The sequence below is a fragment of the Atractosteus spatula genome, chromosome 11 (genome assembly GCF_055471065.1).
Source record: "Atractosteus spatula isolate fAtrSpa1 chromosome 11, fAtrSpa1.hap1, whole genome shotgun sequence".
Taxonomy (NCBI): domain Eukaryota; kingdom Metazoa; phylum Chordata; class Actinopteri; order Semionotiformes; family Lepisosteidae; genus Atractosteus; species Atractosteus spatula.
In genome coordinates, this window is record NC_142716.1 from 23,767,337 (window position 1) to 23,795,251 (window position 27,915).

General features: G+C 38.5%; 1 protein-coding gene across 2 annotated transcripts; it reads left to right on the top strand.

Annotated features, from left to right (window-relative positions):
* On the top strand, window positions 1-27,915 carry LOC148823715 (cytochrome P450 4B1-like). Of its 2 annotated transcripts, none has more exons than XM_088928067.1 (12): window positions 1-300; window positions 9,872-10,016; window positions 10,477-10,521; window positions 10,849-10,976; window positions 11,542-11,666; window positions 15,385-15,539; window positions 19,142-19,248; window positions 20,955-21,145; window positions 23,004-23,137; window positions 24,426-24,490; window positions 24,927-25,009; window positions 27,462-27,915. In XM_088928067.1, the coding sequence occupies exons 1-12, from the start codon at window positions 100-102 to the stop codon at window positions 27,637-27,639; spliced, it is 1,557 nt and encodes a 518-aa protein (XP_088784193.1). In that variant the 5' UTR covers window positions 1-99; the 3' UTR covers window positions 27,640-27,915. The 2 variants fall into 2 exon arrangements, with proteins under 2 accessions (XP_088784193.1, XP_088784194.1); XM_088928068.1 differs by having other exon boundaries at window positions 57-300; window positions 15,487-15,539.

A 27,915-nucleotide genomic window follows, 5' to 3' on the forward strand; every position in this document is an offset into this window, starting at 1 on the left:
CACTTATTAGATTGCTTTGGTCTACCCACAGATACTTTGTACTGTTTATTATTCACAGGATAAGCTGCTTCACTCTGCCAGAATTTGCAGCAAACAGCGATGGAGCTGTTCGAAATAATAAGGAATAATTCGATCATTTATTTTGATCCACGTCGCCTTTATCATTTAATAGCAGTATTTTCGTTAGTAACAGTAGCATTTAAATTATCGAAACTGTTTATTAATAGAAAACAGGCGCTTAAGATCCTCGAAAGCTTCCCTGGACCCCCAACACATTGGCTTTACGGGCACGTACATGAGGTAAATACAGTACTCCCAATCTGACTGAATGAGAATTGAATGAGAATGGGAGGATTCAATGTTACTTGAATGTTATGCAAGCAAAGGACTATATATTAATCTGACGTTTCAATATTTTACATTAACAGGCCGTAAGTGCATAAATTACTGGAAAATATACACACAGCACGCAGACATTTGGTTTAATTATACTCACAAGAGTAATGTTGGCTTCTAAATGTGATGTTATTCAGTACACGAGTTTATGCATGCGTTTCTAATCGCAGAGCCTTCACTCCCTCTAAAGTATACATACAGTATGTAACATTTTTCTTCAGCCTTTCCCAGTTTAGGAGAAATATTTTAGGAGAAAATGGTTGATGTGTTCTTTGTGTTCCTTGTTTTCAGCAATTGCCGCATTAAGAGTTTACAATTGCAGTTAAGTACTACAGGGTCATAATTATATGTTTGCACCTATTAATGTCAGAAGACCATAGGATTTGCAGAAATCCTGTTATAATGTATTGTATTGACAACGTACTTGCAGTGAGGCGGAATACGTGTTTGAAAACATTTGAGTTTTCAACTAAAGGACACGTATCGCATCTTGTCTGTATAAAACAGTTGTTAGGTTAAGTTACATAACATTTTTTTTTCAATGTTACTGCAAAGGCGCAGTTTTATAGACCATTTCTGTGTGTTTTAGTAAATAAAGCGAACTGAACAATTTGACAGTTCTCCCAGTCTGCATCCATGGAGATTGATATGTCAGTAACACAGTTTTGGATTAAGATTGTAGTATAACTATATAATTCTTGTATATTTTACGCATTACACTTCTGTGCTGTTAAGTGGCTATCGTGACTAAGTGGAACATTATGTGATTTAAACGTTTTAAGTGTTATAAAGTAAGATACACTACTGCTCCTACTGTATGTTAGCTTTTGGAATTATTTGTGCAGTAGCTCTGCCATTTACAAAACATGATGTTTTGTTTTCTTATAAACATAGTTTGGTTACTGAAGGCTTGCACTTGAACTGTAATTACAATAGAAAACAAAGCTATCAAATAATGCAGTTTGTCTTGTGGTGAAACCAGTCTTTTGTAGGCATAATGGGAAATAACAGGTTGGGAGAGACTCTCAGTTTCTCTCCAGGCTGTCACACACAGTACTCTAGCTGCTCTTGCAGCACTGGCTTGGGAGCATGGCTCTCAAATCAGTGCTCACAGGCTGTTAAAATGGTGTCATAGTTCTCAAATACTTCCTGTAACACGTCCAGGAGAACTCCTTGGGCGTTCTTACTGTACCCCTCAAATATGAAAGATTGTGTTTCCTCAGAGGTTTTTTCACCTTTTAATTAATTTAAAATTGGTTATTACTGTTTTCAAATATGTTACTTTCGTGTCAACTATATTACCCATACGTTTTATGTCTAAAATATATAGTATTTAAAATATATTTATTTTGTTTAGTTTGTATTACACAAAAAATAGGAATATTATCAATTTTTCTCACATTGATTCAAATTCAAAGGTAGTACCACAATGTTTTTTTTACAATTTCATATTTAATAGACGTTTAAGTTTCTCTTAAAGCAGTTTGAGAGGAGAGTATTTGCATTCATTTCCCTGCCAGTGCTCAAAACGTTCCCTGGAGTTGGCAGAATGCTGTTTGGCATTAAATTACATGAGATCGTTTTCAAATCAACCTATAAACCAGTTGTATATTTAAATGAATTTATATAACAAAACAAAACAAAACATAAATGAATAAATCTGTAAGCATTGATGCAGGTTGATGATATTATTGTCTGTGGTATAGACTTGGGATGTGCTTCTTATTGGAGAGGTCCCTTTCAGCCACATTCCTAGAGCCTAACGCAGAGGCCGAAGCTGTCTTTCCAAGGCAACAAAAAGATTATTAGAAATCTTTAAGAACACTAAGCTGTTAGTGTAATAATATGCCTTGCCACTAGGGACAAATGTTATGACAAAATAATTAATTGCATAAGTTAATAACTAATTACAAAATGTTTAAGTATATTCCAATGAATTTATATAACAAAAAAATGCTAATTAATAAAAATGTAAGCATTGTTTGCAGATGCTATTTAATTTATTTCAATAAACAAATTGGGGAGGGTAAGGAATTGGGGATAACCAAAGGGGTCATCAAGTCAAAATGTTTGGAAACCACTTATCTTTGTGTGAATTCTGTAAGTAGAAAGATAATTTTTAAAATATTCCTATGGAATTAAAGTTGGAATGAAATTCTCAGCAAAACCTTTACCCTATTGATGTTTTCATAAAATGAAAGTGTTTTTCAGGTGTTTAATTACAACAAGTAAACAATTAAGGTACCTAATTCATTTATCACCGGAAATGTCCAATAATAACCATCACTGGCAATTTCCAAGAAAATTGTATTTACCCCTTGAACTCTGTCTTCGAATGGGGAGCAGAATAATTAGTTTATATTCCCCTTGCATCCTCAGCTAACATATTTAAAAAATACAACAAAATCATAATACCTTGTGAAACCAGCAAAACAACTGTAAAATGCAGAATATATTCACAGACATATTAGAAGCAAAGATGGTTTTGGATAAAAACGCTAAACTATTTTTAAAAATATAATTTAAATCAATCTTCCAGATGAAAGATTTGAAGAAACTTTCAAAGAAGCAATAGCAGAAGATTTCGGTTTCCAACTGATGTTTGCACCTCAATAATCCATTCGTTCTTGAAAGAAGAAATTATAGTATTGTTATGAATCTCATGATGATCCTAATCTCAATCCAAAAGAAAGGTTTAAAGTTGAATCATTGTATTTTGGATGTAGCTGTAACTGTCATCGAACAGAGATTTTTTCAATTTCATGCAATTGATATTTCAATTTTTGTATGATATTAGAAATATTAAAAACAGTCTTCGAAGGAAGATCTCATGAAGTATTGCCAGGACCTGCATTTAGCATTCAGTACTAACTCAGTATGTTAATATTAAAAATGAACTGCTTCTGGGAGTGCAGTTTCACAAAAATGATCTGAGATTCACCATGTCCCAGTATTGTTATCAGGATTAGCATTAAGATCAATTGAAAATACCACAGCAAAAAAGTAGATTTAACCAAAAGACTATCCAAGTAGAAAAAATCAATTCATAATATAACCTCTTTTATATTTTGAGAAATTGTGCACACCAGAAGACACTAACACTTTTCTTCATTACACGAACTATATAGTGTAACCCAAAATGTTTGTAATTCTGATTTTGTTTAAATTAAATAATAAACTAGTAGGAAATTGTTTTATTTCACTAACTAAACATTTTCTTTGTTTTCATTTCTTAAATTTGAAGCAAAAAAAGTGCAGGCATGGGTAAAAACAACAAATATTCATTAAAAACCTAGTGCCGGCCCTGCTGCTGTCACGGGAACCGGTCCTGACTCCCATGAAATGCGTAGTAAAGATCCTATGTGGACAGTATAATCCAGAAGTGGCTGGAGAAGGACAAAAAGGAAGTCTTGGCAAGAAATGGACAGGAGGACAAACGGGACGGTGACAGCAGTGATCCGGTGGTTGAAGGGGTAGCGATCTAGTCCAAAAGGGGGAATCAGGGCGCAGTCCAAGGTCCAGGTACCGGGGAATCCATCCAGATGAACACGGGGAAAAGGGATCTGGGAACATGGAAGGTAAAACCATAACGGAGCAAGGCGCTCTGAGCCCCGGACTCAGATGAGTCAGGTGGATAGGCGGGACTTCAGACGTCCGTCTTCCAATACTGTGCCCAGAATAGCGGAGACGCCAGGCTTAAATAATGAAAAAGGTAACAAGACAAAGGTGTAGGTGTAGGAACTTAAACTAACGGGAATACAGAAGGGTAGGAGCACCCTCTAGAGGAGGGAAGACAATCGTGACAGCTGCCTACTAAGGGGAAACAATATTGTGCAAGAGTAAATAATTATATTTAGATGAAGGTATTCTGCAAGAATGGCTGTAATTATTGATGTGTGGATATCTGAGGATACTACTTCACGTTATTCTTTAACTCAGTAACTTTTCTTATTCATTTTGTCATTAGTTCGCCTGAGTAATAATTATTTACCACTAGATCCCACTGTTTTTATTTGTTTAAACTGTAAATCTGCAAATGTACGTTCATGCTTAAGATCTTCCTACACATTTCTTTAGCAGTTCTCACTCTTCAGTGAGTAAATCAAGAACTTATACACCTGACATTGACAGTATTCACATTTGCTAACTCATTCATGTTAATTTGTGTAATTAAATTGATATATGTGCAATCATGTGATATACAAAAATTATAAAAAATTTAAATGTTATATTTATAATATTGATAAATTAATAGAATCAATGATGCTCACGAATTTATTTTTGTTTTCAGCTACCAAAATTTCCCTTTAGATACATGATTACATGCCTATGTTTGATTCCTGGCCACTGCCGAGGACCTTGGGAATAATCTTTCTCCAGTATAAGATTAAATTACACTAATGTTGTCACTAACACTTAATGTATCCGAAGTGCCATCTATGGATCTTCTTTGGCCAGTGGAGATTCTTTGGGCGATAAAATGCAGTATGGTGCAGTCATATTGCCACACTTATGAGTTTTGACGTGCGATCTATGTGGCTGCCTCTGTATAGTGGATCTGTACTAGAGTAGTGAAGATATACACCTTTCATCAAACTTTTTGAAAGGTGCCATAGCCCTTGTTTGTCCATTGTGTAGTAATTATTTGTGTGGGAATCCTACCCCTGAAAAACTACAAACAGGGATGTAGACACCTTGACATATTGGCATATTCAGGGGTGGGACGTCTGTAACAATAATGATTACACATTGGATAAAAAGCTTGACAAAAGGTGTACAGTATATCTTCACTTGTAGCTACTTTTTTCTCTCTAATGGAATTTCTTCATATTTGGAGTGTGTCATTTTTTGCCATTGCAATCTCAAACAGCAAAAAAAAGTTGAAATTGCAGGAAGTGAAAACTTTTGCAAGGCAGACTACAGTATATGCTGTACTTGTGAACATACCCTGGAACAAGGTCTCATAAACATGAATGTTGTTAGGCTGATCTACAGTAAGTAAAACAGACACACCAATCAGCCTTAAGGTAAAGGGAAAATGGCCTTTTAAATGGCTGAGAGTATGACGGTTTGTGCATTGCTTCTGTAAAGTACTCAGACTGTTCCTATGGTGTTCAATATGGGAAATTACAAAATAATATATCCATATATATTTTTAAATTGTTATTTTTTTTTCAAAACCCGAATGCTCAAACTAAAGACTTCTAAGGGGAAGGAAAAGTTACAATAAATTTCAGGATAAAACAAAAGAGAGAAAATGGTTTTTTTTGATAGTGTAAGTATTCTGACCTTTATTAAAAGCACCTTTTACAGCAATTACAACCAGAAATGATTTTGGTTATCCCATTTATAGTGAACACACTAGCTTGGTTCAGTTTTCCCCCATTTTTCTTGGCAGATTTTCTCATTCTCTCTTGTGTTGTTTTTATTTTGGAATAATAGTGATGTTACCTGTATTATGTACTATTAAAAGTTTTGTTACAACTTGGGTTACAACTCTTTTGGACAGCACTTTAGCGTGCAGTGGTTAGCATTGCTGCCTTGCATCACTGGGGCCTTTAAGTTTTTAAGTTCTCCTTATGTTTGCATGAGTTTCTGACAAGTGCTCCAGTTTCCTCCAACTGTCTGTCACGACCACCAGCCAGCAGAGATCAACGCGTAAGTGAGCTAATCAGCACCAGCAGCGGGTTACTATTAACAGGCGCCGCCGCACGAGTTAACACACCTGCAATTGCTCTACCGTGCGGTACGCCGGGTTATTTATACTATTCTAACCTACTTCCCGTTGCTCGGTATTGAGTTCACTTCTTGTTGCTCTGCCTAGCGTTTCTTACCCTTTTGCCTTCCTGGAATTCTGTCTACACCTTTTGCCTTTGGACTTCGGATCTCGTCTCGCCCCTTAGATTGTTTGCTATCTGTGCCTATTTCAGATTTGACCCTGCAGCTCTCTTTCGACCACGATTCTGTCTCACATTTTGGATTGTTCGCCACCAGTGCCTTTACCGGATCTCGGCCTACCTTACGCCTACGGACTACGACTCAGCTCCTGGTTTTGCTCTGTTGGCTTACTTACCTCCCAACGACTCCTGCATCTGCATCGGATCCTTTTCACCTCTACAGAGCAGCGTTACACTGTCCAAAGACATACTAGTAGATTAATTGGCTGGGAAAATTGGCCCTGATATGAGTGTGTGAATGTTTGGGTAAGTGTGGCCCTGCAATGGACTGGCATCCTGTCAAGAGTGTATCCTGCCTTGCGCCTGTTGTTTGCTGGGATAGGCTCCAGCTCCCCCTTGATCATGTATTGGATAAAAGAATGTTGATGGATGGGCAGAGATAGATCTATTGGCCAGATAATTCTTGATGAGTTTTAAACTACTCGCTGAAGACGGAGCTGGTCTGGGTTCATCAACATGGTCCAATATCCTTCAGCTGGCTGATCTGTGCAGGGATAACCCAGTGCCCAAAAAAGGACAGGGAGCTTTGCTTAGCTACTGCTGAAAACGGCTCATCAAGGTAGTTAGTGGTCTGCTGAACTTTTTTAAACAGTCTGTGCATAGAAGTCTGACTCTGGTTGGAAGTGAGATGAGTGGAAAGAACTATAAGAACTAAAATTCTTTACTGAATATGCTCTCATATTCAGAATATAGATAAAAGGAGTCTAGCTATAATGATCTATGTTGTTGATCAAGCAAAACTTATTGGGCAGAATCCTGTTATTTACTGACTCACTCTCTTAACCTTAAAGTTCTGACTCAAACTACCTGCAGTCATGTGCTTGCTAATGTGAAGCTGACAGGTAAGATGGAGAGAGAGAAGAACAGCAACAAGTGAAGAAAATGAGTTGTGTAGTATGTGGTTAGACAAAAATCACAGTTGCTGATAAGTTATGTCATTCTGCCCACTCTGCACGTTCCTCATTAGTCGATCATCCTTTAGGTGATTGACAGTGAAATTTGACCTTAATCGTAGGTAGAAGAGGATGCCAGACAGAAGGCAGTCACAGGCTGCACAGTTTATCACTGGGGAGTTGAGAATGGATGCAGCTTGATGATATTCTTGTCTGTGCTACAGACTTGGGATGTGCTTCTTATCTTATCACAAATGTCCCTTTCAGCTACATTTCTAGAGCCTAACACAGAGGCCGAAGCTGTCTTTGCAAGACAACAGAAAGATTATTAGAAATCATTAAGAATACTAAATTGTTAGTGTTATAATATGCCTTTCCACTGCTGATGAAAACAACTCTTTGTGCAGTGACTGGATATTGTTGATCAATGGACATTTTCATACTGTATATCTCAGCCACTGAAGTCAGTAACTCTTTCAAAGTCACTGTTGACCATTTTTCTCCTTGCTCAATGTGGAGTGATAGCAGAGCCTAGGCAGTGTCTGGGTGCCTTCTACTTGTTAATCATTGATTTCACCACACTAAAAGAGATATTAAGGGCCTTTGAAATGTTTGTATACCCTTTTCTTGATCTGTGTATCACGGATGTCGGAGAGGACAAACCGTGGAGAGGGTGGAGAGCAGAAAAAGACCCATGTGCATAGCGGCGGAATGAGGAAAAGGCCCGGGCTCAGCAGTTCAGGAGTCGAATAGAAACCAATGCCCTCAGGCAGCGGACAAGGGGCGACCTGGATGCTAGGCGGGTTTCAGTACATCCGAACATCAAAGCTGAGCGAAGCAGAGTAAGTGACCTGGAAATATATAGCCCCAGGGAGAGAGAGACACCGGAAGGAGAGCAAAGCACAGGCAACTAGGGACAGGACAGAGTGGGAGCATCCTCTGGCTGCAGAGGGTGTGACAGTACCCCCCCCCCCCTTCATGGGTGGCTCCTGACGCCCATACAAATAAGTGAGCTGCACAGCAATGGGGGAGGAAAAACCTCATTTAACTGAAAGGAAACCTCCGGGAGTCCACGGCTGAGAGCTGCCCCCTCTTCCAGAGTATAAACTTTTATTGGGTAGAGGAAGGGGCGATCAGGTAGAGCTCCGGAGACTTAGAACAACAACAACACAAAAAAGACAAGTACACAAACACAAAAACAACCACAGAAATAAACCTGGGAGACCAGGGTAACAAACCACAATAAACAGATAGGAACCAAAAGTTCCACAACACATGGGTCAGGGGGACCAGAGACCAGGAAGTGAAAAATCAAAACAACAAGCAAAAAACAAAAATAAAAACAAAAACCCAAGGAAAGCCAGACTGTAGTCCGCTCACAGGCACGGATGTCGGAAGTGATATCCAGCGAAAAGAATGGAGGAACGGCAAAAAAGGCTCACCAAACTAACGCTGATATTAGCAGAAGACAAGCCAAGGAAAGCCAGGCAGCAGCCCGTTCACAGGCACGGATGTCAGAAAGGTGATATCCAGCAATCAGAATGGGAGAGGAAAAAAAGCTCACCACCCTATCGCTGATATCGGCGTGGACAACCCGAGAAAAGCCAGCACGAGACCCGCTCACAGACACGGATGACCGGAGTGATATCCAGCGATGAGGACAGGAGGGCCAGCTCAACATTCAATCACGGATGCTGGCAAGAACCCAAGGAAAGCCGGGCAGCAGCCTGCTCGCAGACACAGGAGTAAAAAAAAAAGGCATCCCGTGATATGAATAGAAGAGCTGAAAGAAAAAAAAGCCCAGAGAAAAAAAAAACTGCGGAAAAACAAAAAGCGCCGCTCGCGGGGTCAGTAGGTGGCTCAGCTTTCTATCACGGGTGTCGGAGAGGACAAACTGTGGAGAGGGAGGAGAACAGAAAAAGACCTATATGCATAGCAGCGGAACAGGGAAAAAGCCCAGGCTCAGCAGTTCAGGAGTTGAATAGAAACCAATGCCCTCAGGCAGCGGACAAGGGGCGACCTGGATTCTAGGCGGGTTTCAGGACATCCGAACGTCAAAGCTGAGTGAAGCAGAGTAAGTGACCCAGAAATATATAGCCCCAGGGAGAGAGAGACACCGGAAGGAGAGCAAAGCACAGGAAACTAGGGACAGGACAGAGTGGAAGCACCCTCTGGCTGCAGAGGGCGTGACACTGTGCCTTTTATTTTACTTTATCCATAATCTTCATGGTGGAATCTTTGCTTGAAATTTACTACCTGACTGAGGGGTCTTCTAGAGAGAGATGTACTTAGCCACTCAACTGTGTGACTTAAGGCAATGTTGTACTCCTACAGTATATTAATTAAGGTTTGCAACAGCAATGGGTTTAAATAGTACAATCACATATTTGAAATTTGCATACTATTTACTTGTTCTTGTTTTTTTATTTTATAATTGTAGAGCAGGTTATGTACTGTATATAACTAATGTTAATTGCTACTCAAAGTGTATGACTTCAAACTTTAAAGCAAACTTCAAATGTGACAATTGTAAAAATTGACTATCAGCATAAATTTGCATGGCAATGTACTTGGATCTTATTTCTTTGCTACTTTTCCCGTTTTTTTTTCTTTTTCTGTCAAAAGTTTCCACAGGATGGGAATGATTTAGACAAGACTGCAAAATGGACAGACCAGTACCCATATGCTTTTCCATTATGGTTTGGACCTTTTGTACCATTCTTGAACATAAACCACCCTGAATATGCAAAAACTATCCTTTCAAGTACAGGTATGAACTCCAGTTGAGTAACAGAATTTTTCTCAAGTTACTAAAGATGCCAAATGATACAGATATTATGAAAAGTTTAAAAAATGTATGTATTCACAATTTGTTTGATATCAGATATTTGTACAATTCTTGATTAAATAAGATCAATGATTTTATATTGACAAGAGGTGAGATAAAAATCATATTAATATTATTTTGAAAAAGTACAATATATACTGTATACCCTGTTCGTAGTAACAAAGAACCTCTCAAGAAGGCCTGAGAGCTACACAGAATAACTGTAGATAATATGATAAGCATATCTACTTTATTTTACTAGGCCAGGTATTATCGAAAGAATTGTATGTAAAATCTTTGACTGTGCCTTGCAGAAGATCACTTTGAAATTGTTCAATTTTCAGACTTGTTTTATTTAGCCTATTCTGAAAAGATAATTATTATATGTGTGTATTTTTTTCAGAACCAAAGGATGACATTTCATATAGATTCCTTATTCCATGGATAGGTAATGTTCCGTACGTTATTACCTGTGGATTTTTAAAATGCCATCTTTGACATGTCGTATTCTGACATAAAATAAAAACAAAAAAAGTGCACAAACACATTAAATAATTTAAATTCATTTCATTTCTTTCTAACCAGAAGAAGAAAGATTTTTGTTTGTCTGGAATGTCCTCAAACAAATGATTATTTCATTTTTTAAACCTATTTTAAGACATAAAACATCCGTTTCTGTAACCAAGGTCAGAACTAGTCATTTCATTGCCAGTTCTAGATAATGACTTCTGATAAACAGTGTTTAATCATGTCTGGTCATGTTCTTGCTTTCCAGGGGAAGGTTTGCTTGTGACAGACAAACAGAAATGGTTTAGGCACAGAAGACTTTTGACACCTGGATTCCATTATGATGTCTTAAAGCAATATGTAAAACTGGTATCTGATTCTACAAAAGTCATGCTGGTATGAACATATTTTAGCTCTAAAACTTTTACTTTCATACTTAAAAACATAAATGTTTATGATTTTCTCAGGACATTAGAAATAAATTCCTAGCACAACACATTAAGAAACTGTATTGACTGTACTGAAGTGATTTGACCTCCTGTAAAAATATCAGAGGTAGAATCTGAAAATTTCAGATTGCATTACACTTTCAAAATGTGTTTTTTAAATGTCCTGTGCCATTTTGTTTGTGGTTTCTAAAACTGTTTTACAATTTACTTTTGCAGTTCTGGAAAACGTTGTGCTAGATTACCAACATTGCATTCAACTGAAGCAAGTTCCCACGCAGTCTTTAGACTCAAACTGTTTTTACTTCTATATTTGCTAAGATTAAATTTGTTAAACTAGAGTAGCTAGATTTTTTATCATCTGTTCATTAGGTTATTTCAATTATACAATTCAACTCATACAGTATGCAACTTTTTTAAGACATTAAACCTTTTAAAATAGAATCCAAAGGTTATTTTGCATGCAGTATATATTTAGAAATGCACCAGCTAATTTAAGTTTTTATCTTATACAGGACAAATGGGAAATGTATGCTGGAAAAGAGGAATCTTTTGAAGTGTTTCAGCATGCCAGCCTAATGACGCTTGACAGTATTATGAAGAGTGCATTCAGCTACACTAGCAACTGTCAGACTGAGAGGTCAGTATTGTAAAACATGCAGAGGTATAAATTTCTATTTAAAGATTCTTTAAGTTTATCTACACATTTATTTAATGTATCGATTTCTCTGCAAGTTCAAGTGACAGAATTATGAATCAAAATATACTGATGGAAAAAAGAAATGCAACATTTTCTGGAATGAGAATACTATAGTTATAGCTTATGTACTTTCACAAAACGTTCTCAATATGTTTTAAGCCCTGTGACCAGCAATACAGCTTGTGCAGTGAGGCATTGCAACTTTCCAGTCACACAAAAGCTTATTAGGTGTACTTTTACCCAAAAAGGTCCAGGTGGAACAATGCCTGATCCGGTCACCTTTATCACCGGTGATGGTGGCTCTGTCGCTAACGATCCGCGCCTGTGGCTGAACGGTTGCCAGTTCATATCCCATGGCCGGCAAAGGAATCCTACTCTGTTGGGCCCCTGAGCAAGGCCCTTAACCCCAACTGCTCCAGGGGTGCCTGTATAAATGGCTGACCCAGCGCTCTGACCCCAATCTTCTCTCCCTGTCTGTTTATCTCATGGAGAGCAAGTTGGGGTATGCCAAAAGATAAATCCCTAATACATTGTATTTTCCAAAAATTGTATAAGGCCAATAAAGTGATCTGAGCTTTAAAAAGGCCTTAATTCAAAGCTTAGGTCACTGCAAGAAAAAGGCCACATACTGTATAGTCAGTTTTCTGTGCATTCTATTATGCCTTGAATGTCACCAGAAGCAAGGGAGAGGGCTATTGGCAGGCACGTCATGTGCCAGCGTTGCCAGTGTGACCGTTGCGGTTCCGCGCGGACTCGTGCCCTCGCCACTCCACCCTGGCGATTCGTCCCGCAACACCTGGAGCACGAACCCGGGTCTCTGGGGTAACACAAAAGGGAATCAGCCGCATGAGCTAAAGGAGACCTCCCTCAGCCCAGGCGGCTGAGGTCCCTGCTATGCACAGTGCGGGTGATGACATCACCGTGTCCGAACTAGCTCCGCTACACCAGACACTATGGGGTAAGCCGCTCCACTGTGTCCTGATTGCAGAGAAGGTTTCATCAAACCGGCAGGTCAGATGACTGTCCAAGATCCAATTACCCTCGAGTGACCACACCAGAGCAGGATGGACACATCAGACTGGTCCATCTGAGAGATCTGCCACCCTTACTGCTGCAGAAACTGCCAGCAGACACAATTCCCACATCAGTGAAAGGACAGTGAGGCTCCATGCTGCTGGCCTTAGAGCAAGGCAACGTGTCAGAGGCCCTCTGATCACACTTTCTAGACGTCACACCCGACTGGCCAGACAGAGGCAGTGGCATCAGGTCCTCTTCATGGATGAGTTACTCTTCAGCCTGTTCCACGCAGACAGGAGGGTCAGAGTGTGGAGGTGGAGGTGTTGCATTTCTTTTTTCCATTAGTATACCTATATATGAAAACCTTATATAAACGTTGCAGAAATATTTTATGAAACCACAAACTTTTAATAGCATTCTTTGGTCAATAGAAACAAGGATGGAGTTTTCTCTTCTAACAAGCAACTGTACATTTTAGTTCAGGTGCGTAGCTGCATCAGCATGCGTAGGCTGCAGAGGAACAAGTAATAGGTTTATTCCATGCTGAAAAGAGAAGAAAGAAAACACATTTCGGCAGTGGAGCCTTCTTCAAGTGTGAGCACTGTACATTTTGATCTGATTAAGAAAAACATGTTAACCCATCAAACCCATGTACATCAGTAATACATTGGTAAATCATTGACCTATTTTAGTGGAGCTGAAGGGAGTAAGAAATTATAAGGAGTCACACCTCTTAAATGCCAAGTGTCTATGTCGATCTGTAAAGAAATGGCACCTACTCTACTTCCTAGTGCTCTCTCAAGTTCCATAGAAATAGTGACTTCTACAACTTCTTAGGTGCCTGCAGGCTCATGATAATGTCAGTGAGAGATGTGTCTCTCTTTCTGTTGATGCTGAACTTGCTGTAAGTTGTAGCAAAACTTGTAGTATGTTCAACTATCAAGTAGGTAGCTGTGTCAGCATGCCAGACTGCAAAGGAACAGGTAAAGGTTTTATTCAATGCTGAAAGGAAAAGAAAAGAGACAGTATTTTGGCTATGAAGCCTTCTTCAGGTATGAGGGAAAGAGAAAAAATGGCAATTAATGAAAACTGGCAGAAAACTGGTAGTTTAGAGTGTGCGGGGAGCATGGGGTACCAATGTAAATAACTGGACATTTTCTGCAAGAGATGCAGGGAGGTGAGACAGGAAGGAGACTGGAAAACCTTTACAGGAAATGTGAGGATCAAACATCTCTCCAAACCCATAGTTTCCAATATCAGCTCTAATGGTCGTGATCACACTGATCTCTCTGTCTGCGTCCTAACAAAGGGGTTTCGGAACTCCTGTTACAGAAAGACATCTGAAACCAAAATTATCCTGAAACTAGGATCACACCTTCTCCATTCCCTTAACAACAGACTCGTCTCCTTCCAATCCTCTCTATTCATTTGCAGGGTTTGACTTCACACCTCCCTCCAGTTCACCCAGACTCTTGATACTCCTTCTCCCTACCCGCTGCCTCCTCTCAACTACTCTCTCTTTTGTTAACCTGTCTTTTGTTCTCCCGTGCTTCATTATCTGCCAATTTTCCTCTTTCCCTCACACCTGAAGAAGGCTCCACAGCCGGAACATTGCGTCTCTTTTCCTTTCAGCATAGAATAAACCTTTAATTGTTCCATGTTAAAAAATAAATTATTTGATGGGTGAACATGTCAGTGGGGTCTTTTTTCACCTTGTCAGATTGTAGTTTTCAATCAAAATAGTGTGACTATCACTGATGCATGGCAACACAAAGTAAGAGCTATAGCTTTATAGTATCCTGTCTACTGTATGATTTATCAATTTGATCTTTCATTGTTGTGTTATGTTCTCACTGAAATGGGGATTTGTAAACAATTTAATTAAGCCCTCTCTTTTCCAAATTAAGAATAAGCTGAAAGAATTTGATTTAACTGGGAGAGGCTTAGCATGGCACAGTGGTACCATGGTTAGCATTGATGCCTTGCAGGACTGGGGCTCTGGGTTCAGTTCCTGGGGTGCTGTCTGAGTAGAGTTTGTATGTTTTCCCTGTGTTTGTGTAGGTTTCCTCCCATAGTCCAAAGACATACTGGTAGATTAATTGGGTTCTGGGACAATTGACCCTGGTGTGAGTGTGTACTGTGTGTGCCCTACAATTGACAGGTATCCTGTCCAGAGTGTTTCCCTCTTTGTGACCTTATCCTAGCCAGGATAGGCTCTGGCTCCCCCTCGACCCTGTATTAGATAAAGAAATGGATGGATGGATGAGAGAGGCTTGAAATTCAGATGGTGAGGTCAAATCCTTATTGTTTGATGTTTGAAAATGAATTCCCATCCATGGATATCCTTTAAGTGAAAAATGCATGAAGAAAAAATAGCTTCTTTCAAGACTTTTTATGACAGCAGCCAGCAAATAAACTTTTACTTTTGTATTTGTATCCTTTATTACAAACACCAATGTCTCCTGCCATGGAGAACTGTATCCATTCACAGTTTACTGACTGCTGTTATGATGCAGTAAAACACATACCTTAATTGTAATTCCAGAGCTCAAATTAGTTGTACATGCGGTAGATCCCAAGCTTAGGTGATCATATTTGCATAGTAAATTAATGATACATTTTCTGTTCTCTTTTCTTTTAGTGGTACAAACATGTATATTAAGGCAGTCTATGAGATGTGCAACATAATAAACCTCCGATTCAGGTTCTTCCCTTATCACAGTGAAATTCTTTTTTACATCAGCAATCTTGGCTACAGGTTTCGGAAAGCGTGCAAGATAGCACACCAACACACAGGTTTGTTATAACTAATTATTCTATTTAATGTTTTAATCGGAATTGGAGTAATTATTTTGAAGGGGATGTAAGAGGAGAAGATACAGATATAACATTCACACAATCATGCTTGCATTTCATCATCAGTAACTAAAATGTGAGCACCTAGTGCCTTAAAACGTGAGTACACACTAGGATATATTTCCTTCAGGATCATGAATGGAACAACATTAACACGGGTGCTTTTTACATATCTTTGTGTTTTTGGAGTAAATTGTTTTAGAAAACACATGCAATTCTGTGTTCTTTAGAATAAGACTTATCACTTATTACTTCAGTAATACTGTTCAGTTTAGCTGCTACAACACACAATATTAGTCATAGATGTAATAAATGATGGAGACCTTCCAGTGGCACTCAGCTAATATGGACATACACATGTTGCTGAGACTCCCATACATCAAGCAGCTACTCTTATGTTCTTTAAATTAGTTTATGTTTGGTATAAGGTGGTTTCTAGACCTATTTTGTTATGCAAGCCCCTGATTCACAATGCGTTTGAAATGGAACTGGGTCTCTCATCTCCTAAAGCAAAATGAAAAAAATGTTGACAAGCAGCTTCTTACTTTGTAGGCCGCAGATATCAGTGTTGTGCTTTTCTACGATGATCAACTGGGGGTGAACCTGCTTTGGCTTTTTGATGTACAGCACTTTATTGTGGGCTTTCTCAAGGACTGTCTCAAAAATTCTCTTTTCGCTGATGCCTTATCTGTACCACTCTGGAGACCATCCTGTCTTGCCTTCAGGTGCTGAAACAGAGGATTGCAACTGTCCTGAAGCTCTTGTCGTCTATGGACAAGGAGAGTAAAAGGATGGATATCCTGCCTATGCAGGGAAAAGGGACAGTATTAGAGTGTCAAGTGTCAATGCTGTTTAAGTACCATGTGATTGAATTGGAGGACAAAAACCATTGAATCAACCTATGTGTTATTGGAGATAAGCCTATGTAAATGTCTACAAAAATGCCTAACATGATTGGTCACCACATGATGTATAAAGTACAGGATTTATGACATCTGTGGTGCACGGAGCTGACTGACAGATGCCACTTAAGCCAACAAAGCATTCCTGTTAAACTAATTCATCTTGTTTTGCAGCCAAGCTTACTTTGGCACTGAGGGTTATTGGAGTTGTGAAAATCTCATCACCGTCAGTATTGTAATAACGATCTTGTGTTTGCGTTTGTTAGTTTTAATTTGTACCTGAAGTTCACAATTTAAAAGTTCACAGTTACATTGTTGTGCAGCAATTTAAAATGTTATCTCTTCCTTTCTGATATGAGTACATCTAATCTGTTTAATATTAAATATAGAATCTATTTTTTTCTTTTATTATATGGCCAGCAGCCATATAACCCTGCAACTCACAACTGACAACCCACTGAAGCTAAGCAGGTGTGAGCCTGGTCACCTGGATGGTGCTGGAAGTGGTGTTAGTGGGGCCAGTAGGGAGCACTCACCCTGCGGTCTGTGTGGGTCCTAATGCCCCAGTGTACGACGGGGACACTATAATGTAAAAAGGTGCCATTCTTTAGATGAGACATTAAACTGAGGTCCTGACTCTGTGGTCATTAAATGTCATGGATATCGGAAGGGACTAACCGTGGAATGGCAGGAGAGCAGAAAAAGATCCTATGCGAAGCGGTGGAACAGGGAATTAGCCCGGGCTCAGCAGTACAAGAGTTCAGGAAATGCTGTATAGAAACCTATGCCCTCAGGCCACGGACAGAGCGAAGACCTGGTGCTAGGCAGGTCTCATGACATCTGAACATCAATGCTGAGCGAAGGGGAATGAGTGACTCGGAAATATATAGCCCCAGACAGAGAGACACCGGAAGGACAGCAAAGACCAGGACACTAGGGACAGGACCGGGTAGGAGCGCCCTCTGGCTGCAGAGGGCATGACAGTACCCCCCCCCCATGGGCGGCTCCTGACTCCCAACGAATAAATGAGCTGCACAACACTGGGGGGAGGAAAAACATCATTTAACTGAAAGGAAACCTCCGGGAGTCCACGGCTGAGAGCTGCCCCTTCCTCCAGGGTAAAAACCTTTATTGGGTAGAGGAAGGGGGGGTCAAGTAGAGCTCCGGAGGCTTAAAACAAAACATAGACGTACACAAGCACAAACCACAAAAATAAACCTGGGAGACCAGGGTAACAAACCACACGAAACAGATAGGAACCAAGAGTTCCATGACACAGAGGTTAGGGGGACCAGAGAGAAGGGGAAACCAGGAAGTGAAAAATCAAAACACCAAGCAAAAACAAAAACACAAAAAACCCGGGAAAAATACCGCAGACTGGGCAAAACAAGTTCAACATTCTATCACTGATATCGGAATAGACAACCCTTGGAGAGCCAGGCACTAGACCCGCTCACAGGCATGAATGTACAGAGTGATATCCAGCAATGAGAATAGATGAACGGAAAAAAGCTTACCATTCTATCACTGATATCGGAATGAACAACCTGGGGAGAGCCAGGCACAAAGCCTGCTCACAGGCACGGATGTCCGGAGTGATATCCAGCAATAAGAATAGGAAAGCAGGAAAAAGCTCAACATTCAATCACGAATGCCGGGAGAGACAACCCGAGGAAAGCCAGGTATTCGTAAGCGGATGTCGGGACGGCATACCACTGAATGACCTGCTCACAGGCACAGAAGTCAGGAGTATCATCCCTCGATTAGAATAGAAGAACTGAAAAAAAAAGCCCAGCAGAAAAAAAAAAAGCTGCTGAAAGACAAAAGGCACCGCTCACGGGGTCGGAGATGGCTCAGCATTCTGTCACGGATGTCGGAAGGGACGAACCGTGGAATGGCAGGAGAACAAGCGGTGGAACAGGGAATTAGCCCGGGCTTAGCAGTACAAGAGTTCAGGAAATGCCTTATAGAAACCTATGCCCTCAGGCCACGGACGGAGCGAAGACCTGCTGATAGGCAGGTCTCAGGACAGTTGAACGTCAATGCTGAGCGAAGGGGAATGAGTGACCCGGAAATATATAGCCTCAGACAGAGATACACTGGAAGGACAGTAAAGACCAGGAAACTAGGGACAGGACCAGGTAGGAGCGCCCTCTGGCTGCAGAAGGCGTGACATAAAAAGTCCCATGGCGTTTCTCGAAAAGAATAGGGGTATTATCCCAGTGTCCTGGATAAATTTCCCATTGGCCTTAAACACTTATGGCTTCCTAATCATCCACATCTATGAATTGGCTTCATTACTCTGTTCTCCTCCCCACTGAAAGGTGATATGTGGTGAGTGTACTGGCACACTATGGCTGCCATCACATAATCCAGGTGGGTGCCACACATTGGTGATAGAGGGGAGTCCCCAATACCTGAAAAGCACTTGGAGTGGAGTGTCCAGAATAGGGCTATATAAGTTTAATTAATTATTACTGTTTTTTAATGTCAAGTTTTATGTCTGTCTAAGAAAAGGTTGTTCTTCACTACCATAATGGATAAAGTCAGTGCTTAGCAATGTTCCCACTAACTCAAGAATTAAGAACATGTAGCTTCTTTGTGTTTTGTTTTCCACAATGAAATTTGTTCTCTTTACAGATGAAGTGATAAAGCAAAGGAAGGAAGCCCTAAAGGATGATAAAGAACTTGACAAGATTCAGAAGAAGAGAAACTTAGATTTTCTTGATATCCTACTTTGTGCAAGAGTAAGTTACTACTATCCAGTGATTCTGTAAATGATATAAAATGTAAGTTAAAAAAAGCCTGTAGTACATACAGTTGTTCAGTAAAGCAGTTGAACAGGTATATGAAAATGTTGATAGGAAATCCAGTACAAAACAATAATCAAACAAAATCAAACAATCAAAAACAATCTATACCAATCTGCAGTATAAATTGGTGATGATTGCTCAACTCGCTCCATCAATCACATGGTTTAGCATTAGAATAGTTGGAATAGAATAGTCAATCGACATAATTCAATTGGTGTTTACGCCTCTTTTTTGCACATTTATGAGTGAAATTGCCTAGGGAACTTGGCCCTTGTGTAAGTGTGAGTCTGTACGTACCCTGCAATGGACTGAAATCCCATCCATGGCATAACCCACCTTCCATCTGTTGCTTGCTGGGATAGGCTCCGGTTCCCCTGCAACCTTGAACTGGCTGGAGCTGTTAGAAAATGGATGGATGTAAGATAACAGCATGAGATAATTTGGTGAATACTGTGAAAAGATTCAAGGTTTTCATCAATATCCAAAATAATCAGTTTACTAAATGACATCATATGCAATGTTAAATGCAGTACAACTAGTTAATCCAGTTTTGCTCTGATCAAATTACAATAACAACATGAATATAAAGGATGAATTAAAAGGAGTAACCTACTTAATACTTTAAAACTCATCTCAATGAGAAAACAGTAGTGCTGGCCAAAGATCAGTGCTATTACTACCCCCGAAACAATCCCCCAAATTCTGATACAGATTTCTTTAAAAATGAAGTTAGTGGACTAAGCTGCAAACTTCTGCAGGAATTAATCAGAGAATATGAACTGTAGCATGGAGTAAATGAAGAAGAAACATGAAGGAAACAGGCTTGAGCTTTCTTTGTTCAAGCATACTCACATATGTAATGTTTTGGAGGAATGCAGATGGGAGAATGAATTAAAAGAGAAGAATGCATGATTCAGGTGATGGAACGCAAGTCAGAATACTCAGGTAATAGTACTTGAGATTGGAACTCATGATTGGAAGCAGAACACATTCATTAGTGTCAGTTAACACCGCACCAATTGAATGCCCATGGAGGGGAGTAAAGTGATAGAGAACCCATAATTAAAGGAGCCTGAGCTGCATCATGGGAGAAGGCACCAGGGATGGCAAGGGCTGTGAACGAGGAGGCCTGGAACCAGTGCATACTGATACTATGCACTCATACCCTTAGGGGAAGTGAGCATCAGCAACCTACTGGGACAAATCAAAGGAGGACTGAGGAAAGGAGAGAGACTAAAAATTAAAGGCTGGGGCATATGTGTAGTGGATTGGATGCTCAACACTAATTATAGAGAAAAGGGTGGGTGATGTACAGTAGGAAAAGAACAGAGTGAGCAGGATTAGGTGAAGAGAGAAAGTGGGGAAAGAGATGAAGGGGGTGCCATTGTGTGGAGATCCAGGTACGGCTGGCAAGATCAGGAGAATTGAAAGAAAAGAACAGACAGCAAAGAGTTTGTTATTACAGTATGTAGAGATTATAGGGAAGAAGGGCACGATTAGACTTCCTCCTGAATATTTGTAAAGTAATACCATTTCTTAGTTATTTCTACCATTAGATTATATAAATAAATACATTAGTATTTCCATCAAAGAGAAACATTATTCTAATTAAATCTCTACATAATTGTGTTTAACTGCAGGATGAAGAAAATAAGGGCCTTTCTGATGAAGACATTCGGGCAGAGGTAGACACTTTTATGTTTGAGGGACATGACACTACTGCTAGTGGGATTTCCTGGATCCTGTACAGCCTGGCATCAAATCCAGAACACCAGAAAAAATGCAGAGAGGAAGTTCTCATGGCTTTAGAAGGGAAAGACACCGTGGACTGGTTTGTCAGCCTTAACCAATTCATATATTATGGTATCTTATTATTGCGGATGAATTCCCAATATGTGCTTGCAAGTGGCAAGGAAATCGCTAGGATTACTACAGCTGGTGGCCTGGGAGACACCCAACTCTGATAACATTTAGCTAATAGGATGCCAAAGCTTTCAGACTCTTTAACTCTTTGCAAACCTAATTGTTTCTCTTAGAATGAAGACAAAATTTTACATAATGTGGTTGAACTTCTTTTTTCCACAAAATACTCCATACGTCAGCCAATTATACTGCATGTTACCAGTATCCAAGGCAGTATTGATTTTTTAATATTTGGTAAAAATATTATCTTTTACTGCTAATGATTTGATACACATATCATTATATCATAATAATAACACATTTTACAGAATTATATGAAAGCAAACAATACTGAAACACTTTAGAAATTAAAGAGCTTTTAAGAATTTGCTTGTACGAAATATTAGACCTTTTTGAACTGATTACATTCTGAGATTAACAAAAAGAAGGGCATGCAGTTTGTGTGAATGATAGACATATAGGTTCAGTACCTTTAACCACACTGCAGCATTTTCTTATCTTAGTAAATGAAACATTAATAATGGTCTGAGAATGTGGTAGGCAAAGCTTTTATATCACAGCAGTAATACCATTATGTAGCCTAATTGTGTCCAAGGCTAAGCAATGCTAAGCCTGGTCAGTTCTAAGATGGGAAATGTCTAAGAAAAATCATACCACTGCTGTAACTAAGAGGCACTCTTGCCCCTGGACCAAAATTTCCAATACCCTATTGTGGTGACAGGGGACAAGGTACTATAGAGTGTACAGGAACAAGTAATAGGTTTATTCCATGATGAAACGACAGACTACTTTTCTTCTAAATTCTCTCTATTTATTGTAGGTTTCATTTCACACCTCGCTTCACCTATCCTGACTTCACACCTCCTGATTGGCCTCTCTTTCTATCCCCCACTCCTGCCCCTCGCTCCTCCTCTCTCCCAGCTTTTGTTCTCCCGCTACATTACCTTTGTTTACTGCCCTGTCTTTCTCACACCTGAAGAAGGCTCCACGGCTGAAACGTTGTGTTTTCTTTCTTCTCTTTTCAGCATGGAATAAACCTATTACTTGTTCCTTTGCAGCTTACGCATGCTGACGCAGCTACCCACCTGAACTCCTATAGAGTGTACTGTTCTTAGGATGAAATGTTAAACCAAAGTTCTATATAAGTGGCCATTAAAGATGCAATGACACTGTTCAGAAGAATAGGTGTTTTAACCCTATGGTATTGGTGAAATTCTACTTTTTGCTTGCATGGTTGGGTCTCCTTATTACTTCCCCCTTAATTTAGTTTATGAAGTACTTTCACACTTCTAGTGTGTACTAGGGCTTCTGTCAATAGCTTCTGTGTGTCCTGCTCTAGTGGATGAAGTGGTTGCCTCTTATACATAGAGTGCTTTGGAATTTTAGAAATACGAGAAGTGCTTTTAAAGGTGCTAAATAAAATAAAGTTAATTATTATTACAAGTGACGTACAATTAATTTTGAAAAACAGACCTACCCTGGTATACAGTATAGGTGTTGGTGGTGGGGGTTTCCAACCTTCATATGACCATGTGGTTGTCCTCAAACCAAGAGGAGTATATAACTATATGTTATATCTGTACCTTTTTCAGAATCACATCATTCATTGCAGGTTGTCTGTATTTTCTGAATATTCTTGAATTTTACATTATAACCTTTGAGTGTTTTTCACAGCTCTCGATAACTAAAATATATTTTACAATACTTTTCTTTGTGTGTGCACTTTGTGACTTTAATATTATCATTTATGTTTTATTTTATTATAGGGATGATCTTAGTAAAATACCATACACAACAATGTGTATAAAGGAGTCACTCCGCCTATACCCCCCTGTGCCAGGGATATCCCGGAAACTCACCAAACCCATGACATTCTTTGATGGACGAACAGTTCCCGAAGGTTTAGCTTTATTTCCATTATTTATTTGTGTGTAAATGAAAGTAAACTAAAATACTTTATTTTAAAAACAAGATAAATTACACATATTAAATAACAGTAAAAATTAAACAAGTCCTGTTTTAACTCAAGAGTGTTTAATATCAAACTGTGTGTAAACTTTGTCCTTGTCAATTAAGTGAAAAGACTAATTCAGCAGACTCTCAAACTAACAAATAAAATATTAACAAGATCTCTCTTTGATCTATTACTGAGTCATCAGTAAATGGAGACTACAAAATATAGAATACTGATGTGAATGATGTAAGTATGAATATGGGTTGACTTGTAGCAATTCCTCCATGAGTGCAAAGTAGTTAAGAAAATAATAAACATTACAAATAACTTGTTTTGCTTTCTGCGATGCTAGTAGTTCAGTAATCCAGGTGGGATTAGTTAAATTCCCCTGAAAATGTGTCCCATACAACTCAGGGCTCCAATTTATCCAAGGGATAAATATCATCATGTAGAATGCATGTGCAACGTTTTGTTTCAGATTTGTAATTTCAATTCAATTGTATGTGTTCTAGACCTTAATGCTTTTCTAGACACAATGAAACATGTTCAATTTACAAGTTATTAGTAACTTACAAATAAGTTCCATGCAGAACCTAAAAACTGCATACATACTGGAGTGATGTTTAATAAATATATTTACATTAATTAATAATCTAAACATTAAAAATGATTGATGGACATGCATATCATGTTAAGGATGAGCAAATCAATAAAATGTTATGCTGTGGTCAGAGCCCCATCTCGCTTAAACATTGATTAATTCAACTACTTAAAGGTCATTTGTACCTGAGAAAATGCAGTGGAAATCCAAGCAAACCCTGCAACACTTGTAAGGAGCTATTTGAAATATGGCATAAGTGTCTTTCCCAATACCAAAAATGTATTGAATTTGTAATGTGTCATATACATAAGACTATTTTAATTTATTTAGACAGTTGAATTTTTTTTGTTTTTAGTTTTAGGATATTTAGTTTCTGAGAAATTGTGGTATGCTTAAACTAAATAGTTTTGAATGGTCCTCAGTAGGTTGTATTAACACTTCTACGTGTTGTTTGGGAAATGGATGCAATTATCTCTAGAAATGTATTTCATAGCTAAATTATTGGGTCAGCAACACTATCATATACAGTATAGCATACTGTATCTATGTAACAAGCAATATGACAGTGTAATATGAATATTTATCATTCCTGTATATTTTATTCAAAAATTTCACCTTTTCACTTTCTTAAAGGTTTTCTTTTAGGAATAAGCATCTACAGCATTCATAGGAATTCTAGTGTTTGGGAAAATCCAGAGGTAGGTTAAAAGCCATTTTAAAAACAATAAATACATTGCAAACCATATTGGTCATCTAGGAAAAATAATTCTACTACAAATCACTCTTTTTGATTCACCAGATTCATACCGCTTGCCTATTGTATGTGAAGAGATATGTTTTTTTTTGTCATGAAAACTCATGGTTCTTTCTCAGTTGTTAACATGTAAAAAGGATCAATTGATCAAAATGTAGTTTGATTTGACTTAAAAAAATATTCAATGTTGCTTAATTGTGACTTTGGATCTAAGCAATTACTTTCAAGATAGTCCAGCCTACTACAAAGATGTGTTCTTTTCTCAACATTTCTTCATAAATGTACAGTAAAGCATAATTTAACATATAAAGGTATGGAATTGTGGAATGGCTAATAGAAGATTATAACTTTACTTCTTTGTTTTCTGCTTTGTGTTGTAGATATTTGATCCTCTGAGATTTTTACCTGAAAACTGTGCCAAACGACATCCCTATGCTTTTGTTCCTTTCTCTGCAGGACCAAGGTTTGTGCTACTCAATAGTGTGCACTATGGGATCGCATGTTGTCAATGTATTGTTCTGTAAATATAAAGTTCTAACAGAAATAAAAGCAGTCTCTGATTTACCTATTTATGACCTCAGGAATCACTATTCTAACTTCTCAACCGAATAATCCCTCAACGTGCCGAGAAAATTGCCAAGTGAATTAATATAGAATTCCTTGGGTAGTGTTTAATGCAATTTCACAATATTATTTTTTAAAGTACAATTTTTACAGAAAACATCCTGGAGCAGTGTATATTCCACTCACGTGTATACTCCACTCATGTGCATGGTGTTAAAATATGGCATGGATGAACTTGTGAATTGCCATTATCTGTCTCAGTTCTTTAACACTATTATTATCATTATTATTATTGTTGTTGTAATTATTATTATTAAACATCTGTCTTTAGTTTCAGTTTAACATTGTGTCAGAACACTTTGTGTTTCACAAGTTTCACATTCTTTCTCTTCTAATGAAGAGAAACTTGTAGAATGTCATTCTATTTTTCATTCTTTATTTACATATTATAGGAACATATTCTTTATGTTGAGCCACCATTTTTAGGCACAAATTATTAAGGAAACTCACCCATGCATATACTGTGCGAGCCACAGAAAAACTGTGAGCACCTACTGTGGTGTCACAGGGGATTGGATAATCCAAAACGAGATGAAATTGTCCAAAAAACTCACACCACGCATTTTCCTTTTAAAACTTCCCGGTTCTCTCCCGCCTGCACTCCTCTGTCTGATGATTGTCTACAATTTCCCCGTATCTTAAAGCCCAATCCGTATTCAAATTTCTGTTCCGTTTTCCAGTCTGTTATTTATAAATGCAATCACCATAAAAAAACACAACACCGTAACCAAATCACAATCCATATTCTGATGTCTGTTTCATTTCCAATCCATTATTTCTAAATCCAATCCGCTGAAACTCTTCCATATTCCCACTACCCCCTCCAAGGCGCATCCACCTCACTGGCTTCGCGCCGCTCAGTGTTTCCGGGCCATTTATATATTGTTTCCTAACATGGCTCACCTGTTTATCATTGTGTTGTCGGATAGGGTGTTTCCGTAAACTGGTCAGTGGAGTTTTCCTTCTGGCCATCTTGCTCAGGTCCATGTCCAGTATTCTAAGACTATCGTTTCTGAAATATCTATTGTTGATGACCCTCTGATGTTACACTACAAAGAGAAAACCAGCATTTTCTGGTTATCTCTGTCCCTACTGTATCTCTCCCTTTATCAGGGTTCCCTATATTGCACTTTTCACTTTACTAAACCCTACAGTTCTTCCTTACAATCTCCTCCAAGATTGTTGCTCTTCTTCTTTCCCTTTACAGCTGGGCTCTACTTCTGCACTCACACCAGCAATGTTTCACACATACTGCTACCTCTACTCCAGGTCTCTCACTACTGAGCCTCAGAACATGGAGATCTTGTGTTTGCTTTCACCTGCAACAGCTAGCTCAGGACTGAACTACTCCGCCTAAAGCTCTCCCACAGCTCCAACTCAGATTACTCCAACTCAGCTCAGCTGTGATTACCTAACCCCCCCACCCCCAATGAGGGCTCCACCCCTTAAAGACGTCATACCCTGGACAGCATTACAATATGAATTTGCAGCTTTTGACTGGCTCTCAGTTTTTGATGAGGCTTGTATTCAGCTTGTTTTCCTGATAACTAAACATGCAAAAGAAAAAAAAAATAACTAATGATTTAGCAAAATGGTGGTACCTGTTTGTGTAATATGTCTGAATGTAATATTGATTGCATTTTTTATCGGTGTAATTAAAACTAAATATTGTCATTACATTAATAAAGTATCACATACTATATATGTTATATTAACACTATAACATTTTGTGCCAAACAGGTTAAACTAGAAAAATGCAATGTGATTATAAATGTGAGTTATTAACTGGAATTCGAGAGGGAAAACGATAGAAAGTTAAATTACTCAGTTATTAATGGTGATTGTGAAGATCCGAATTACAATCATCATGGAACTGTATATAATGAAAATAAACACCTCTCTTTGCATTAGTCTCAAGCACCCCCCCTTCATCCTATCTACACTTTGCAGTTAGTCCTTGGTTAACTCCTCTCTGAATCAGGTTTAAGCCTCCTGGTCCTATGGCTAGGAAGCTGCCCATTAACCAAGCGAGTTAAGTCAAACCTATCCTACCAAACAATCCAGACATTAACAAAGCATCTACTTTGTTGTTCCTCGAGAACTCTTTTTAACAGACCATAACAGTTATAATCAAAAGCCTGCTTAATACTGAACTTTCCTTTAGTAAAACAGTAGAATTGTTTTTTGGATGGTGCTACAATGATACTAATTTATTTTTAGTAACTTATAACATGTATTCATTTGTAATAAATTGCTCCTGTAATAAATTTGTACATTCCTCTTCCAAATAGGAACTGTATCGGACAGAACTTTGCCATGAATGAGATGAAAGTTGCGGTAGCATTGACCCTGAAGCGCTTTGAAGTGGCAGTTGATCCAAACAAGACTCCAAAGAAGATTCCTAAGCTGGTTCTTCGTTCACTCAATGGGATACACCTAAAAATCAAACATGCTTCAAGAAAAACCTGAATTCAAACCTTTAACTGTACTGACAAATTTTTCATTATTCTGCCTTTCTAAAATAGAAGTAAAATAGAAGTACAGGTGTAATTTAGTTTTAAAAATCAGGTTTGTTTTGATATTATATATGGTAACTTGCAAATGTATTCCTGTAAAGTTTCCACATTTCTTGCTATCTAAACTTTTAATCATGGTATTTTCAAAGGTATTTATAATCTACACCAAACAAATCCAAATAAATAAATGCTGAAAATATGGGAATAAAATGAGATTTGGAAAAAAAAA